Source organism: Oncorhynchus masou, unplaced genomic scaffold (genome assembly GCF_036934945.1).
Source record: "Oncorhynchus masou masou isolate Uvic2021 unplaced genomic scaffold, UVic_Omas_1.1 unplaced_scaffold_808, whole genome shotgun sequence".
Classification (NCBI taxonomy): Eukaryota; Metazoa; Chordata; class Actinopteri; order Salmoniformes; family Salmonidae; genus Oncorhynchus; species Oncorhynchus masou.
The window spans coordinates 60,598-76,048 of record NW_027014552.1 but is presented as its reverse complement, the minus strand read 5'-3'; the positions used below and the strand labels follow the sequence as shown (position 1 = coordinate 76,048).

At 45.6% G+C, this 15,451-nt stretch overlaps 1 protein-coding gene across 1 annotated transcript in view; it reads left to right on the top strand.

Moving 5' to 3' along the window:
* LOC135537530 (probable ATP-dependent RNA helicase DDX52) overlaps positions 1–14,880 on the top strand; it is a 42,016-nt gene extending 27,136 nt beyond the window's left edge. Inside the window, exons 10-15 of the mRNA XM_064963666.1 lie at positions 3,301–3,423; positions 5,197–5,347; positions 8,424–8,499; positions 9,213–9,284; positions 10,428–10,643; positions 14,733–14,880. Of these exons, the coding sequence (XP_064819738.1) occupies positions 3,301–3,423; positions 5,197–5,347; positions 8,424–8,499; positions 9,213–9,284; positions 10,428–10,643; positions 14,733–14,760 (666 nt within the window). The 3' untranslated portion in view covers positions 14,761–14,880. The remainder of the gene's footprint in view (positions 1–3,300; positions 3,424–5,196; positions 5,348–8,423; positions 8,500–9,212; positions 9,285–10,427; positions 10,644–14,732) is intronic.
* Positions 14,881–15,451: the final 571 nt, after the last annotated feature.

Genomic DNA, 15,451 nt, shown 5'->3' with positions numbered 1-15,451 from the left:
TCATTACACAGGTGGACCTTGTGCTGGGGACAATAAAAGGCCACTAAAATGTAAAGTTTTGTCACACAACTCAATGGCAATGGGGTATTCAGGTACAGATGGTTAGAGTTCTGGATCCAGACCCTCTGGGGTATTCAGGTACAGATGGTTAGAGTTCTGGATCCAGACCCTCTGGGGTATTCAGGTACAGATGGTTAGAGTTCTGGATCCAGACCCTCTGGGGTATTCAGGTACAGATGGTTAGAGTTCTGGATCCAGACCCTCTGGGGTATTCAGGTACAGATGGTTAGAGTTCTGGATCCAGACCCTCCGGGGTATTCAGGTACAGATGGTTAGAGTTCTGGATCCAGACCCTCCGGGGTATTCAGGTACAGATGGTTAGAGTTCTGGATCCAGACCCTCCGGGGTATTCAGGTACAGATGGTTAGAGTTCTGGATCCAGACCCTCTGGGGTATTCAGGTACAGATGGTTAGAGTTCTGGATCCAGACCCTCTGGGGTATTCAGGTACAGATGGTTAGAGTTCTGGATCCAGACCCTCTGGGGTATTCAGGTACAGATGGTTAGAGTTCTGGATCCAGACCCTCTGGGGTATTCAGGTACAGATGGTTAGAGTTCTGGATCCAGACCCTCTGGGGTATTCAGGTACAGATGGTTAGAGTTCTGGATCCAGACCCTCTGGGGTATTCAGGTACAGATGGTTAGAGTTCTGGATCCAGACCCTCCGGGGTATTCAGGTACAGATGGTTAGAGTTCTGGATCCAGACCCTCTGGGGTATTCAGGTACAGATGGTTAGAGTTCTGGATCCAGACCCTCTGGGGTATTCAGGTACAGATGGTTAGAGTTCTGGATCCAGACCCTCTGGGGTATTCAGGTACAGATGGTTAGAGTTCTGGATCCAGACCCTCCGGGGTATTCAGGTACAGATGGTTAGAGTTCTGGATCCAGACCCTCTGGGTTATTCAGGTAAGATAAACCATCTAATTCATTGGCTGATCCCTCCTCATGACCTGGATGGAATCATGTGATCATTCCTTCTTAACCCAGTGGAAGTCCCAACCTGTTGACTTCCTGTACTTCAAAATGGTTTAGGAAGTCCCACCCTGTTGACTTCCTGTACTTCAAAATGGTTTAGGAAGTCCCACCCTGCTGACTTCCTGTACTTCAAAATGGTTTAGGAAGTCCCACCCTGTTGACTTCCTGTACTTCAAAATGGTTTAGGAAGTCCCACCCTGCTGACTTCCTGTACTTCAAAATGGTTGAGGAAGTCCCACCCTGCTGACTTCCTGTACTTCAAAATGGTTTAGGAAGTCCCACCCTGTTGACTTCCTGTACTTCAAAATGGTTTAGGAAGTCCCACCCTGCTGACTTCCTGTACTTCAAATGGTTTAGGAAGTCCCACCCTGTTGACTTCCTGTACTTCAAAATGGTTTAGGAAGTCCCACCCTGCTGACTTCCTGTACTTCAAAAATGGTTTAGGAAGTCCCACCCTGCTGACTTCCTGTACTTCAAAATGGTTTAGGAAGTCCCACCCTGTTGACTTCCTGTACTTCAAAATGGTTTAGGAAGTCCCACCCTGCTGACTTCCTGTACTTCAAAATGGTTTAGGAAGTCCCACCCTGTTGACTTCCTGTACTTCAAAATGGTTTAGGAAGTCCCACCCTGCTGACTTCCTGTACTTCAAAAATGGTTTAGGAAGTCCCACCCTGCTGACTTCCTGTACTTCAAAATGGTTTAGGAAGTCCCACCCTGCTGACTTCCTGTACTTCAAAATGGTTTAGGAAGTCCCACCCTGTTGACTTCCTGTACTTCAAAATGGTTTAGGAAGTCCCACCCTGCTGACTTCCTGTACTTCAAAGTGTTTTAAGCCCTCTGGCCCTGTCTGTTAAAACATAGTCCTCTTTCTAACTCTGGTTATTACCCAGCACCCCTTGCATATTGACTCAGTACTGGTACCATGTGCATATAGCCATGTTATTACCCAGCACCCCCTGCACATTGACTCAGTACTGGTACCATGTGTATATAGCCTGGTACCCTGTGTATATAGCCTGGTACCCTGTGTATAGCCATGTTATAACCCAGCACCCCCTGCACATTGACTCAGTACTGATACCATGTGTATATAGCCTGGTACCATATGTATATAGCCTGGTACCATGTGTATATAGCCTGGTACCATATGTATATAGCCTGGTACCATGTGTATATAGCCTGGTACCATGTGTATATAGCCTGGTACCATATGTATATAGCCTGGTACCATATGTATATAGCCTGGTACCATATGTATATAGCCTGGTACCATATGTATATAGCCTGGTACCATATGTATATAGCCTGGTACCATGTGTATATAGCCTGGTACCATGTGTATATAGCCTGGTACCATGTGTATATAGCCTGGTACCATGTGTATATAGCCTGGTACCATGTGTATATAGCCTGGTACCATGTGTGTATAGCCTGGTACCATGTGTGTATAGCCTGGTACCATGTGTGTATAGCCTGGTACCATGTGTATATAGCCTGGTACCATGTGTATATAGCCTGGTACCATGTGTATATAGCCTGGTACCATGTGTATATAGCCTGGTACCATGTGTATATAGCCTGGTACCATGTGTATATAGCCTGGTACCATGTGTATATAGCCTGGTACCATGTGTATATAGCCTGGTACCATGTGTATATAGCCTGGTACCATGTGTATATAGCCTGGTACCATGTGTATATAGCCTGGTACCATGTGTATATAGCCTGGTACCATGTGTATATAGCCTGGTACCATGTGTATATAGCCTGGTACCATGTGTATATAGCCTGGTACCATGTGTATATAGCCTGGTACCATGTGTATATAGCCTGGTACCATGTGTATATAGCCTGGTACCATGTGTGTATAGCCTGGTACCATGTGTGTATAGCCTGGTACCATGTGTATACAGCAATGTTATTTTTATATTTCTCTCTGCGTTGTTGGGAAGGGCCTGTAGGTTACATTTCACTGTTAGTATACACCTGTTGTTGTTAGTCTACACCTGTTGTTGTTAGTCTCCACCTGTTGTTTACCAAGCATTTCACTGTGAGTCTACACCTGTTGTTTACCAAGCATTTCATTGTTAGTCTACACCTGTTGTTTACCAAGCATTTCACTGTTAGTCTACACCTGTTGTTGTTAGTCTACACCTGTTGTTGTTAGTCTACACCTGTTGTTGTTAGTCTACACCTGTTGTTTACCAAGCATGTTTCAGAAAACATTTGCTCCCTGAATGTTAAATACTAATTCCTCTCTCCTAGGGTTTCTTGCCCCCTATGCTGGTGTTTGTCCAGTCTATTGATCGAGCCAGAGAGCTCTTCCATGAGCTGGTGTACGAAGGCATCAACGTAGACATCATACACGCTGACCGCACACAGCAACAGGCACGCGCACACACACACACACACACACATGCACACGCACACACACAATATACTTGTCAAGACTTTTGGGAACCAGCAATTGATTTCCATCTAAATCCTGTTTTCCTGGACTTCTAACCCGAAATCTAACCTTAACCTCTAACCCTAAATCTAACCTATAACCTCTAACCCTAAATCTAACCTTAACCTCTAACCCTAAATCTAACCTATAACCTCTAACCCTAAATCTAACCCTAAATCTAACCTATAACCTCTAACCCTAAATCTAACCTTAACCTCTAACCCTAGTTTTAACCCTAAATCTAACCTTAACCTCTAACCCTAGTTTTAACCCTAAATCTAACCTTAACCTCTAACCCTAAATCTAACCTTAACCTCTAACCCTAAATCTAACCTATAACCTCTAACCCTAAATCTAACCTCTAACCCTAAATCTAACCTTAACCTCTAACCCTAAATCTAACCTTAACCTCTAACCCTAAATCTAACCCTAAATCTAACCTCTAACCCTAAATCTAACCTCTAACCCTAAATCTAACCTCTAACCCTAAATCTAACCTTAACCTCTAACCCTAAATCTAACCTCTAACCCTAAATCTAACCTATAACCTCTAACCCTAAATCTAACCTTAACCTCTAACCCTAAATCTAACCTTAACCTCTAACCCTAAATCTAACCTCTAACCCTAAATCTAACCTCTAACCCTAAATCTAACCTTAACCTCTAACCCTAAATCTAACCTCTAACCCTAAATCTAACCTCTAACCCTAAATCTAACCTCTAACCCTAAATCTAACCTTAACCTCTAACCCTAAATCTAACCTATAACCTCTAACCCTAAATCTAACCTTAACCTCTAACCCTAAATCTAACCTATAACCTCTAACCCTAAATCTAACCTATAACCTCTAACCCTAAATCTAACCTTAACCTCTAACCCTAAATCTAACCTTAACCTCTAACCCTAAATCTAACCTTAACCTCTAACCCTAAATCTAACCTATAACCTCTAACCCTAAATCTAACCTTAACCTCTAACCCTAAATCTAACCTTAACCTCTAACCATCGTTTTAACCCTAAATCTAACCAGCAAAATGTCCTTAGGTCTCTATATTTTAGTTAGTTTACTATTCTAGTGTGGACTTCTGGTACTCCAAAGTATAGTACAACACGTGTACACACACACACACACTACTGTACTCCCAAGTATAGTACAACACACACACACACACACTACTGTACTCCCAAGTATAGTACAACACACACACACACACTACTGTACTCCCAAGTATAGTACAACACGCGTACACACACACACTACTGTACTCCCAAGTATAGTACAACACGCGTACACACACACACTACTGTACTCCCAAGTATAGTACAACACGCGTACACACACACACTACTGTACTCCCAAGTATAGTACAACACGCATACACACACACACTACTGTACTCCCAAGTATAGTACAACACGTGTACACACACACACACACTACTGTACTCCCAAGTATAGTACAACACACACACACTACTGTACTCCCAAGTATAGTACAACACACACACACACACACACACACACACACACACACACTACTGTACTCCCAAGTATAGTACAACACACACACACACACACACACACACACACACACACTACTGTACTCCCAAGTATAGTACAACACGTACACACACACACACTACTGTACTCCCAAGTATAGTACAACACACACTCCTATAAGTAATTCCCTAACAGTTGTTTTTTTCTCCAGAGAGACAACGTGATCAGTAGTTTCCGGTCGGGTGATATCTGGGTGTTGATCTGTACGGCCCTGCTGGCCCGAGGTATTGACTTTAAGGGTGTCAACCTGGTGCTGAACTACGACTTCCCTACCAGCGCTGTGGAATACATCCACCGTATCGGTTAGTCCCTGCGTATCACTACACGACACTATCTGCACCAAGCTCTAAAAATCTCGTTACGTGTGCCGAATACGGTACTGGGTAACCGGTGCCCCCGCTCCTACACATGACCTCGACGTGTAGGTGGGGGTAGACTGACTGCAAAGACAATACACAGAGCAGCAGTGTAAAAACAAAGGGGGGGGGTCGATGTAAATAGTTTGGTGGCCATTTTGATTAGATGTACAGCAGTTTTATGGCTTGGAGGTCAAAGCTGTTAAGGAGCCTTCTGATCCTAGAGTTGGTGCTCCGGTACCGCTAGCCGTGAGGTAGCAGAGAAAACCGTCTGACTTGGTGCTCTGGTACCGCTAGCCGTGAGGTAGCAGAGAAAACCGTCTGGCTTGGTGCTCTGGTACCGCTAGCCGTCTGGCTTGGTGCTCTGGTACCGTCTGACTTGGTGCTCTGGTACCGCTAGCCGTGAGGTAGCAGAGAAAACCGTCTGACTTGGTGCTCTGGTACCGCTAGCCGTGAGGTAGCAGAGAAAACCGTCTGACTTGGTGCTCTGGTACCGCTAGCCGTGAGGTAGCAGAGAAAACCGTCTGACTTGGTGCTCTGGTACCGCTAGCCGTGAGGTAGCAGAGAAAACCGTCTGACTTGGTGCTCTGGTACCGCTAGCCGTGAGGTAGCAGAGAGAACCGTCTGACTTGGTACTCTGGTACCGCTAGCCGTGAGGTAGCAGAGAGAACCGTCTGACTTGGTACTCTGGTACCGCTAGCCGTGAGGTAGCAGAGAGAACCGTCTGACTTGGTACTCTGGTACCGCTAGCCGTGAGGTAGCAGAGAAAACCGTCTGACTTGGTGCTCTGGTACCGCTAGCCGCGAGGTAGCAGAGAAAACCGTCTGACTTGGTGCTCTGGTACCGCTAGCCGTGAGGTAGCAGAGAAAACCGTCTGACTTGGTGTTCTGGTACCGCTAGCCGTGAGGTAGCAGAGAAAACCGTCTGACTTGGTGCTCTGGTACCGCTAGCCGTGAGGTAGCAGAGAAAACCGTCTGACTTGGTGCTCCGGTACCGCTAGCCGTGAGGTAGCAGAGAAAACCTTCTGACTTGGTGCTCCGGTACCGCTAGCCGTGAGGTAGCAGAGAGAACCGTCTGACTTGGTGCTCCGGTACCGCTAGCCGTGAGGTAGCAGAGAAAACCGTCTGACTTGGTGCTCTGGTACCGCTAGCCGTGAGGAAGCAGAGAGAACCGTCTGACTTGGTGCTCCGGTACCGCTAGCCGTGAGGTAGCAGAGAAAACCGTCTGACTTGGTGCTCCGGTACCGCTAGCCGTGAGGTAGCAGAGAAAACCGTCTGACTTGGTGCTCAGGTACCGCTAGCCGTGAGGTAGCAGAGAAAACCGTCTGACTTGGTGCTCCGGTACCGCTAGCCGTGAGGAAGCAGAGAAAACCGTCTGACTTGGTGCTCTGGTACCGCTAGCCGTGAGGAAGCAGAGAAAACCGTCTGACTTGGTGCTCTGGTACCGCTAGCCGTGAGGTAGCAGAGAAAACCGTCTGACTTGGTGCTCTGGTACCGCTAGCCGTGAGGTAGCCGGGAAAACCGTCTGACTTGGTGCTCCGGTACCGCTAGCCGTGAGGTAGCAGAGAAAACCGTCTGACTTGGTGCTCTGGTACCGCTAGCCGTGAGGTAGCAGAGAAAACCGTCTGACTTGGTGCTCCGGTACCGCTAGCCGTGAGGAAGCAGAGAAAACCGTCTGACTTGGTGCTCTGGAGTCTTTGACCATTTTTTTGGGAGACCCCCTATTCCCTATATAGTGGTACTACTATAGACCAGGGCCTTATTCCCTATATAGTGCACTACTATAGACCAGAGCCATATTCCCTATATAGTGCACTACTATAGACCAGAGCCCTATTCCCTATATAGTGGTACTACTATAGACCAGGGCCCTATTCCCTATATAGTGGTACTACTATAGACCAGAGCCCTATTCCCTATATAGTACACTACTATAGACCAGAGCCCTATTCCCTACATAGTGCACTACTATAGACCAGGGCCCTATTCCCTATATAGTGCACTATTATAGACCAGGGCCCTATTCCCTATATAGTGGTACTACTATAGACCAGAGCCCTATTCCCTATATAGTGCACCACTTTAGACCAGAGCCCTATTCCCTATATAGTGCACCACTTTAGACCAGAGACCTATTCCCTATATAGTGCACTACTTTAGACCAGAGCCCTATTCCCTATATAGTGCACTACTATAGACCAGAGCCCTATTCCCTTTATAGTGCACTACTATAGACCAGGGCCCTATTCCCTATATAGTGGTACTACTATAGACCAGGGCCCTATTCCCTATATAGTGCACTACTATAGACCAGGGCCCTATTCCCTATATAGTGCACTACTATAGACCAGGGCCCTATTCCCTATATAGTGCACTACTATAGACCAGAGCCCTATTCCCTATATAGTGCACTACTTTAGACCAGGGCCCTATTCCCTATATAGTGCACTACTTTAGACCAGGGCCCTATTCCCTATATAGTGCACTACTATAGACCAGAGCCCTATTCCCTATATAGTGCACTACTTTAGACCAGGGCCCTATTCCCTATATAGTGCACTACTATAGACCAGAGCCCTATTCCCTATATAGTGCACTACTTTAGACCAGGGCCCTATTCCCTATATAGTGCACTACTTTAGACCAGGGCCCTATTCCCTATATAGTGCACTACTATAGACCAGAGCCCTATTCCCTATATAGTGCACTACTATAGACCAGGGCCCTATTCCCTATATAGTGCACTACTATAGACCAGGGCCCTATTCCCTATATAGTGCACTACTATAGACCAGAGCCCTATTCCCTATATAGTGGTACTACTATAGACCAGGGCCCTATTCCCTATATAGTGCACTACTATAGACCAGGGCCCTATTCCCTATATAGTGCACTACTATAGACCAGTGCCCTAATCCCTATATAGTGCACTACTTTAGACCAGAGCCCTATTCCCTATATAGTGCACCAGTTACAGTATGTATGTAATGAAGGGTTGTCCATCTTTGTATATCTAATCCTAGGTCGTACTGGCAGGGCGGGACGCACAGGGAGAGCTGTCACCTTCTTCACCGAGGATGACAAGCCTCTTCTACGCAGGTACATCAGGGGGAGGAGCCTAGGGATCCACAGGGGGAGGGGCTTGTAAAGCAGCACGGTCTGATGGGAGCTGTGGTATTAACTCACCTCTCTCTCTCTCCCCCCCACCTCTCTCTCTCCCTCTCCCCCCCACCTCTCTCTCCCTCTCCCCCCCACCTCTCTCCCTCTCCCCCACCTCTCTCTCTCTCTCCCCCCACCTCTCTCTCTCTCTCCCCCCACCTCTCTCTCTCTCCCCCACCTCTCTCTCTCTCTCCCCCCACCTCTCTCTCTCCCTCTCCCCCCACCTCTCTCTCTCTCTCCCCCCACCTCTCTCTCTCTCTCCCCCCCACCTCTCTCTCTCTCTCCCCCCACCTCTCTCTCTCTCTCCCCCCCCCTCTCTCTCTCTCCCCCCACCTCTCTCTCTCCCCCCCCCTCTCTCTCTCCCTCTCCCCCCACCCTCTCTCCCTCTCCCCCCACCTCTCTCTCTCTCTCCCCCCCACCTCCTCTCTCTCTCCCCCCACCTCTCTCTCTCTCCCCCCCACCCTCTCTCTCTCTCTCCCCCCACCTCTCTCTCTCTCTCTCCCCCCACCTCTCTCTCTCTCTCCCCCCACCTCTCTCTCTCTCTCCCCCCACCCCCCTCTCTCTCTCTCCCCCCCACCTCTCTCTCTCCCCCCCACCTCTCTCTCTCTCTCCCCCACCTCTCTCCCCTCTCCCCCCCCTCTCTCTCTCTCCAGTATTGCCAATGTGATCAAACAGGCCGGTTGTCCTGTCCCTGGCTACATGGTAGGCTTTAAAAAGATACACAGGTGAGTTTACAGCTGCCTAGAAAGGTTTAATCATGTATGTGGTTTATCTGATGTTCCCTGTCTGTTATTATGCAGTAGTAGATGTGTTATAAATCATAACTGTTATCCCTTAGCAAGGTTTAATCATGACGACTCACACACTGTGCTGCCAGTGTAGGACGCAAGATAAAACAGACATTTAGAGGGCGAGGAGAGAGAGAATGGAGGAAGCTTTCCGTCTTGTTATGACATGTTCTCTGAATTAGGACCACTGAATTACACCAACGGAGGAACTCTGAATGCCTTTGAACGTTAGCTAGATAACAACCTTGTGTGCCGAGCGGCACCAGAATTAAAAACACACTTTCTGTAGTTAATAAATCCAATGTGAAACGTGATCACTACAGTATCCTTAACTAGCATTGAAAAAGTCAATACATTTTTTTAAATTAAACATCTCCCTCAGTTCGTAATGATGCTTGTAACGTTGTCAGTAGCTCCAGTAACCTATGGGTCAGAGGGGAGGGGCTACGGTAACCTATGGGTCAGAGGGGAGGGGCTACGGTAACCTATGGGTCAGAGGGGAGGGGCTACGGTAACCTATGGCTCAGAGGGGAGGGGCTACGGTAACCTATGGCTCAGAGGGGAGGGGCTACGGTAACCTATGGCTCAGGGGGGAGGGGCTACGGTAACCTATGGCTCAGGGGTGAGGGGCTACGGTAACCTATGGCTCAGGGGGGAGGGGCTACGGTAACCTATGGCTCAGGGGGGAGGGGCTACGGTAAACTATGGCTCAGGGGGGAGGGGCTACGGTAACCTATGGCTCAGGGGGAGGGGCTACGGTAACCTATGGCTCAGGGGGAGGGGCTACGGTAACCTATGGGTCAGGGGTGAGGGGCTACGGTAACCTATGGGTCAGGGGTGAGGGGCTACGGTAACCTATGGCTCAGGGGTGAGGGGCTACGGTAACCTATGGCTCAGGTGGGAGGGGCTACGGTAACCTATGGCTCAGGGGGGAGGGGCTACGGTAACCTATGGCTCAGGGGGAGGGGCTACGGTAACCTATGGCTCAGGGGGAGGGGCTACGGTAACCTATGGCTCAGGGGGGAGGGGCTACGGTAACCTGAAAATAAAAACCTAACAAAAGCATAACTGTATCTGCAGTAAGGTAAAACGGCAGCTCCAGAAGAAACCGCCGAAGAGGAGCACTATCCGTACCACGCCTCAATTTGTACTGAAGAAGGGAAGAGGAGGAGAGAAGACGGGAGGAGGAGCGGAAGGAGGACTGGGAGGCCCAAAGAAAGGAGCTGACGGACAGACGAAGGGAGATAAAGGACAGAAGTCGCCTGCTGGAGTCCCGTCTAAGGTCCAGGGGATGAGGTAGGAGCTCTGATCATGGAGAGGAAACAAAGTCGAGAGTCGAGGTCCTTCGCCTCTGACTTTCTTTTCCAGTCTGTTTTGAGGAGGAAAAGATGAATTGAGAAACATCCATCTGGGTTAATGTGCACTAACTGTCTTCTTTTGATGATGTCATCAGACATATTTGTGTTTAGTGTACTGTGAGGTTGACACTGACTACCGACCCCCTAGACTCTCTCTATCGCCTCTTTCAATTCAAAGGGCATTATTGTCATGGGAAACATATGTTTACATTGCCAAAGCAAGTGAAGGAGATAATAAAAAAGAATGAACCGTACATATTACACTCACCGTAGTTTCAGAGGAGTAGAATCATGGCATATTATGGCTTTGTACAGTGTTATAACGATGTGACCGACCGGCTCGATTCGGTCTGAGGTGACAACATTTGAAACGGTTGTTCTTTACATTGGTTAAAAGTAGAGACTCAGAGCTATAAATCAATACATCTTACACTACAGTTGAGGAACAATGGGAAAGTAATTCTGCTTAGAAAGTTGATACATTTATAACCTCACTTTTGAGAAAATGACCCTTGAATGTTTTGGTACCTACTGGCGAGATCTTCTTTTGTCTCCACCCATTCAGCATCGTTCACGCCCTCTTAAGCCTTTAGCCCCGCCCATCTCTTAACTATTCACAAGTGAGGCAATGTACTAAACAACCAAAGGTATAAAGGTGGTTTATTTAATTAATATGGCGTGCCAGAGTGTGCTCAGGGCGTTCGTAAACTCAGAGCGTTGTCAGTTCGTTAAGTGTTTCGCTCTGAGTGCACACTCTGTCCTTGGAGTCGGGTTGATCCGAGGGTTCTGACCTCACAGCAGTCAAGCACCCAAGCTAACGATGGCTAACTTGCCAGCTACGTCCAGAAACAAATGAGAGAAGACCACACTGACCACTTTACTCGCCCCGGCAGAGCTGGTTATGCTGTTGCCATGTTATCCGGAGCATTTACTGGCCATATCCAACAGGGGTGTTGAACCTCGGTGAAATCGGAGTAGAGCCAGAGGGAATTTACCAGCTACCTCTATCCTCAGCTGTCGCAGTGACATCATGAACGTATTGAAATGGTTATTTGCATAGTGGAGTCTTTTGTTAAGACATGTAGCGAGCTAGCTAAACAGTGAACCATAATGACATTACTACCCAACTCATGACGTTATTACACATGTAGCTAGCTAGCTAAACAATGAACCATAATCCCAACTCATGAAGTTACTACCCTGCATGAATCTGCAGGTAGCTAACCAACCAGGTGCAATGCTAGCTAGTTAACATTAGGCTATAGCCAGCTAGCATTAGGCTATAGCCAGCAGTGCAAATGGCTCTGCGATACAAATTATATTACAACACAGATCATACATGTAAAGTTAGCTAGCGAGCCAGCCAGCCAGCTAGACTATCTTACCCGTGTATACATGGATGGACGCTTCTCCCTATGTCACGGATGCCATGGTTAGCCTTAGTTTGAAGATGTAATCCGGAGACCGGTGTTTTATACAACAACCTTCTGTGTTCTCTTTTCGGCTCAGTCCGCATATTTGCAATCAATTGCCAGAATTTTCCCATCTCCTTAGCTATCATACTGACCAGCTCATGTTAGACAGAAGCGTGCTACATGGCAGACCAATCCAAACTCATCTCCCGGCATGCCCAGCCCACTCATTATCTCAGCCAATCATGTCTTGCGTGAAGATTGCTGACTTTTTCTGTGGCAAAGTCAACTAGGCTCGTAGTTTTAACAGTTTTATTGGGTTTCTACATGTTTGTTATTAAGGCACATGAAAGTTCACATAATTCAGCATTTCTGCCAAAAAACGCATTTTGATAAATAATTTATGTTCAAATGGTGTGGTGGGGTTCTCCTGTGAAGTAGTGATGCGCAAAATAAGGCGCTCGCTGGCTCCGTGCGCGCTCCCGCTGGCTCGGCTGTTGTATTGTGGAATCTTCGGTCAATACATTTAATTAAGACGAAAGAGAATGTAAATACTACAGGGAATTAATCTTTTGGCTGAGATCCCGTTAATGGGATTGATATGACAACAGTCAGTGAAAGTGCAGGGCGCCAAATTTAAAACAGAAATCTCATAATTAAAATTCCTCAGACATACAAGTATTTCACACCATTTTAAAGATACACTTCTTGTTAATTCCACCACAGTGTCCGATTTCAACTAGGCTTTACAGCGAAAGCACCACAAACGATTATGTTAGGTCAGTGCCAAGTCACAGAAAAACAGCCATTTTTCCAGCCAAAGAGAGGAGTCACAAAATGCACAAATAGAGAGAAAATGAATCACTAACCTTTGATGATCTTCATCAGATGACACTCATAGGACTTCATGTTACACAATACATGTATGTTTTGTTTGATAAAGTTCATATTTATATAAAAAAAATTGGAGTTTACATTGGCACGTTATGTTCAGTAGTTCCAAAAACCTTTGGTGATTTTGCAGAGAACCACATCAATTTACAGAAATGCTCATAATAAATGTTGATGAAAATACAAGTGTTATGCATGGAACTTTAGATACACCTCCTTAATGCAACCACTGTGTCAGATTTCAAAAAAGCTTTACGGAAAAATCAAACCATGCTATAATCTGAGTACGGCACTCAAAGAACCAACAAGCCAAAAAGATATCCGGCATATTGTGCAGTCAACACAAGTCAGAAATAACATAATATTCACTTACCTTTGATGATCTTCATCAGAATGCACTCCCAGGAATCCAAGTTCCACAATAAATGTTTGTTTTGTTTGATAATGTCCATCATTTATGTCAAAATAGCTTCTTTTGTTAGCGCGTTTGGTAAACAAATCAAACCTCACAAAGCGAGTTCACTAGTTGCAGACCAAATGTCAAAAAGTTCCGTTACAGTCCGTAGAAAACATGTCAAACGATGTATAGAATCAATCTTTAGGATGTTTTTATCGTATATCTTCAATAATGAATTCCTTTGTCTGTAGAAAAGCTATGGAACGCAAGCTAACTCTCTCATGACCGCGCGTCACGAGTGTTCAGCCCCCCCTTCACAGTAGAAGCCTGAAACAACGTTCTAAAGACTGTTGACATCTCGTGGAAGCCTTAGGAGACGCAACATGACCTGTATCTTCAATAGGGGCTGAGTTGAAAAACGACCAACCTCAGATTTCCCACTTCCTGGTTGGATTTTTTTCTCAGGTTTTTGCCTGCCATATGAGTTCTGTTATACTCACAGACATCATTCAAACAGTTTTAGAAACTTCAGTGTTTATATACCAAATATACTAATAATATGCATATATTAGCAACTGAGACTGAGTAGCAGACAGTTTACACTGGGCACCTTATTCATCCAAGCTACTCAATACTGCCCCCAGCCATAAGAAGTTAATGGGACGTTCCTCAGCTATGGAAATCATATATCTGGTTTCTCCCTCAGCCAGAATAATTCTTGGATACATTTTTTTAATGCTCGCTTTATGTGATTAGTAAATGCACAGAAGTTTGGAATTGATTGAGATGTTCTTATTTGGGAGTATTTCTCACAGTAGAGGAGGCAGTGCATCTTTCTCTACCTCCCCTGTCGTGCAGTGACCAGATACACACCTCTTTGGGCGGCCATGTTTCTTTGCGTCTCCCTTTAATAGCCAATTGGTGAGGCTGTGTTTGGTCAGGATCTGTCTCTGTTTTGTATCTCTGACAGTAGATATTTTGCCTGTCTCTTTTCAAGCCAAATAGCAATTTAGTTCATTCTGTGTTTCATTTTCCCAACTTGCCAAATACGAGGTTTTAATTTCTATAACAATTTTGTTGATTTCCTTGTGTGTTTGGATAATAGTGTTTAGTAGTGGATAATAGTGTTTAGTGTTTTTAACAACAGCTGGCAGGGGACGGCTGGATTCTCGTACTCTTTTCTCTCAATTCAATTTGCTTTATTGGCGTAATAACAATGTACATATTGACAAAACATACTTTGGAGATTTTTTAAATATTTTTTTTGTAAATTAATCAAAATTGTCAATGGGACAATCATTCACAACAATAATCTCTCTGTTCTCAGGAAAAAGAAGAAAGGAAAGAAGAACTGAGAAGACAGATGGGAAGACAGGCAGATGAGAGGAAGGAGAAGACCGATAATACTGTCCTGTTGCTTTCAGATACGTGTGATTTGTATTTCTTGGACATTCTAATAAAAACAGTTGATTTAATGAAGTCAATTAAGAGCAAATTCTTAAAACCAGACATCACAAAATATATGTAAGACACAGATAAACATAAAGGTGTACAAGATGGATACATACAGTACCAGTCAAAAGTTTGGACACCTACTCATTGAAGGGTCTTAATTTTTTACTATTTTCTACATCTAGAATAATAGTGAAGACATCACAACCATGAAATAACACATATGGAATATTGTAGTAACCAAAAAAAGTGTTAACAAATCTAAATATATTTGAGATTTTAGATTCTTCAAAGTAGCCAAGCTGATGACAGCTTGGCATGCTCTCAACCAGCTTCACCTGGAATGCTTTTATTTATATGCATTTTATTGCATGACATAAGTATTTGATCACCTACCAACCAGTAAGAATTCCGGCTCTCACAGACCTGTTAGTTTTTCTTTAAGAAGCCCTCCTGTTCTCCACTCATTACCTGTATTAACTGCACCTGTTTGAACTCGTTACCTGTATAAAAGACACCTGTCCACACACTCAATCAAACAGACTCCAACCTCTCCACAATGGCCAACACCAGAGAGCTGTTTAAGGACATCAG